General features: G+C 46.7%; 1 protein-coding gene across 1 annotated transcript in view; it reads left to right on the top strand.

Annotated features, from left to right (window-relative positions):
• The first annotated feature begins 95 nt into the window (after positions 1–95).
• mafa (MAF bZIP transcription factor a) overlaps positions 96–2922 on the top strand; it is an 81665-nt gene continuing 78838 nt past the window's right edge. The window contains exon 1 of the mRNA XM_008405899.1: positions 96–1841. Within this exon, the coding sequence (XP_008404121.1) occupies positions 874–1841 (968 nt within the window). The 5' untranslated portion in view covers positions 96–873. The remainder of the gene's footprint in view (positions 1842–2922) is intronic.

Here is a 2922-nt window from a genome sequence, read left to right as displayed (position 1 = left end):
ATCTATCTATCTATCTATCTATCTATCTATCTATCTATCTATCTATCTATCTATCTATCTATCTATCTATCTATCTATCTATCTATCTATCTATCTTTTTTCTTTAAATGTAAGCATGTAAAACTTTTTATGTTTGAAATGGGACAGTGGTCCGTATATGTCACATATCGTTATGATGCATGGAAATCACTTTATTTAATGACTAAAATACTTAGTTATTAAACAAAGCTCAATCGCTGAAGCCAAAGAGAGTCAGTCGCGGCTGACAGGCAGCTGGCGGCCTCTTGTCAGTTGAGAAAAGTTTGTTTCTGAGCGCTTCTGATATGTTAATTAGCTCCGCGAGTGTGCGACCCTATTGGCTCTTCGTCCGAGTCAATTTCCCGTTTCCAGCCTTACGTCAGGGCGGCTACAATGCTCTTAAACTCATCTGCTGTGTGATCCCAGTAAAAAATCGTCCCACTAGGTACTCGGCGGCATCAAACGTGCGAGACCGACTCTCGGCTTGTTTCCCACCCCCACCCCTCGCACCGCTTCTCCGCTCGCGTAATGTGCTCCTGAAGAAGGCGTAAAGTGTTAAATGTTTGAAACACAAAACCACCGTGTTTCRCATGCTGAAAGAGGACTCCGCTACTCGWGCGCGCGGCACTGCTGCGTCTGTGCAATAGACTCTGCAAAGAAAAACTCCTCTCGCACGCCTGCAACTCCGTGGCTGCGCAGAAAGGACGCTGCGAAACCTCGTTTTTTCTAGTTTCAAGACAAACGCTTTAAAAAAAAAAAACCAAACTGGCTCACGTCTTTCCCAACCAGCCCAGTTTGACAGCTGCTCTTCACCCCGCTTGGAGGACTGTCAGCAGCAGCAGCAGCAGCAAGAGGATGGCATCAGAGCTGGCAATGAGCAACTCCGACCTGCCCACCAGTCCCTTGGCCATGGAATATGTTAATGACTTCGATCTGATGAAGTTTGAAGTGAAAAAGGAGCCGGTGGAGCCCGATCGCAACATCAGCCAGTGCAGTCGCCTTATCGCCGGGGGATCCTTGTCTTCCACCCCGATGAGCACGCCTTGCAGCTCGGTGCCCCCTTCCCCAAGCTTCTCGGCGCCCAGTCCGGGCTCGGGGAGCGAGCAGAAGACACACATAGAGGATTTCTACTGGATGTCCGGTTATCAACAGCAGTTGAATCCAGAGGCGCTGGGCTTCAGCCCCGAAGACGCAGTCGAGGCGCTCATCAACAGCAGTCACCAGCTCCAGTCCTTCGATGGCTACGCCAGGGGCCAGCAGTTTACTGGCGCGGCCGGGACAGGAGGTTCCATGGCCGGGGAAGAGATGGGCTCCGCCGCAGCCGTGGTGTCAGCTGTGATCGCTGCGGCAGCTGCCCAGAACGGGGCGCAACACCACCACCACCATCATCACCACCACAACGGCAGTCACCACCAGGCACCCGGCGTTCAGTCCAACGGCACTTCGGGGACGAATCACCCTCACATGCGCCTGGAGGATCGGTTCTCAGACGAGCAGCTGGTGACCATGTCGGTGCGGGAGCTCAACCGGCAGCTGCGGGGGGTCAGCAAGGAAGAGGTGATCCGACTGAAGCAGAAGAGGAGGACCCTAAAGAACAGAGGCTACGCTCAGTCATGCCGGTTCAAGCGGGTTCAGCAGCGGCACGTCCTGGAGGGGGAGAAAACGCAACTCATGCAGCAGGTCGAGCACCTAAAGCAAGAAATCTCCAGGCTGGTCCGGGAGAGGGACGCGTACAAGGAAAAGTATGAGAAGCTCATCAGCAACGGCTTCAGAGAAAATGGATCCAGCAGTGACAACAACCCTTCATCCCCGGAGTTTTTCATGTGAGTCTCGAACTTATCGCGAAAAACATGAAAAAAGAAAGAAAAAAAAAAAAAAGTCACCCCTCCGAAAAGTTTTGTTTATGAAGCTTTTTTTTATTATCTCTTTTTTTTTTTTGCGCAATGCCAAATAGACAAAGAACTAATTTGTCAAGTTTTTTTATGATTTTATACTTTTTTGTTCTTGTTTTTTTGTTTGTTTTTTTGTTGTTGTTTTTTTTTGTTTTTAAAGAAGCAATTCCCTCAAGTCTGTGACTGTTTAGATGTGGAGTTTTTTTTTATTATTATTATTTTGGACAGGCATTTTGAGGAAACTTTCATCAATTGTTTTTTGCTTGTTTTAGTTTTTTATTATTAGCTGTATATAGCTCACACGGTGTCTGTCAGGCTCCTTTTCCACCGCTGTTCATAAGGTTTGCAGTGCTTTTTTTTTTTTTTTTTGAAAGTTGACTCAACGTCCCGCTGTTCATAAAGTGTGCATGCATGCATTAAGCATACTCCTATGAAGTTTGTCAGTGTTCCCTTTTACAGCATTTTACTTTGAATTCAATGTACAGGTCCCTGTCAAAGCTGCAAACGGGCTTTTTCTTTTTCTTTTTTTTTATTTACCAAACTTGGAGGATCGCAAGCCTGCCATTTGACGCCACCTCATCTCATGCGTTTGTTTCTCATTGTGTTGAGCAACGAAAAATGACTGTACTTTCATCACAAACTATTCATTGTTTCAAAGAAATTTGCTATTGAACTGCCCTGCATGCTGGACATGTATGGTTTTCTTTTCTTTATTTTTGTGCTTGAAAATGTTCCTTTTTCTCCCCCCCTTTCTTTATATTTGTTCGGATGACTCCAGCATGTCATTCATAACTCCATCTTGGCCTCCTCACTTTTTTGGGACGAACACAAAAAAGTGACAGCACTCCCCCGCCCTCCCCTTTAAACGTATACAAGTGCATTTCAGCTGTGTTGAAGTGCTCCACCATCGACTGTCGTTGTAGGCTGCAGAAAGTGCGCAGAGCATTACCTGATGGAACTTTTGTCGGCGGAGATCCTGCAGCGAGAGGACGCAAAAAAAAAAAAAAAAAAA

The sequence above is a fragment of the Poecilia reticulata genome, linkage group LG3 (genome assembly GCF_000633615.1).
Source record: "Poecilia reticulata strain Guanapo linkage group LG3, Guppy_female_1.0+MT, whole genome shotgun sequence".
In the NCBI taxonomy this organism is placed as follows: domain Eukaryota; kingdom Metazoa; phylum Chordata; class Actinopteri; order Cyprinodontiformes; family Poeciliidae; genus Poecilia; species Poecilia reticulata.
Note: the sequence above shows the minus strand (reverse complement) of the source record. Positions and strands in the feature narration are given on the sequence as shown.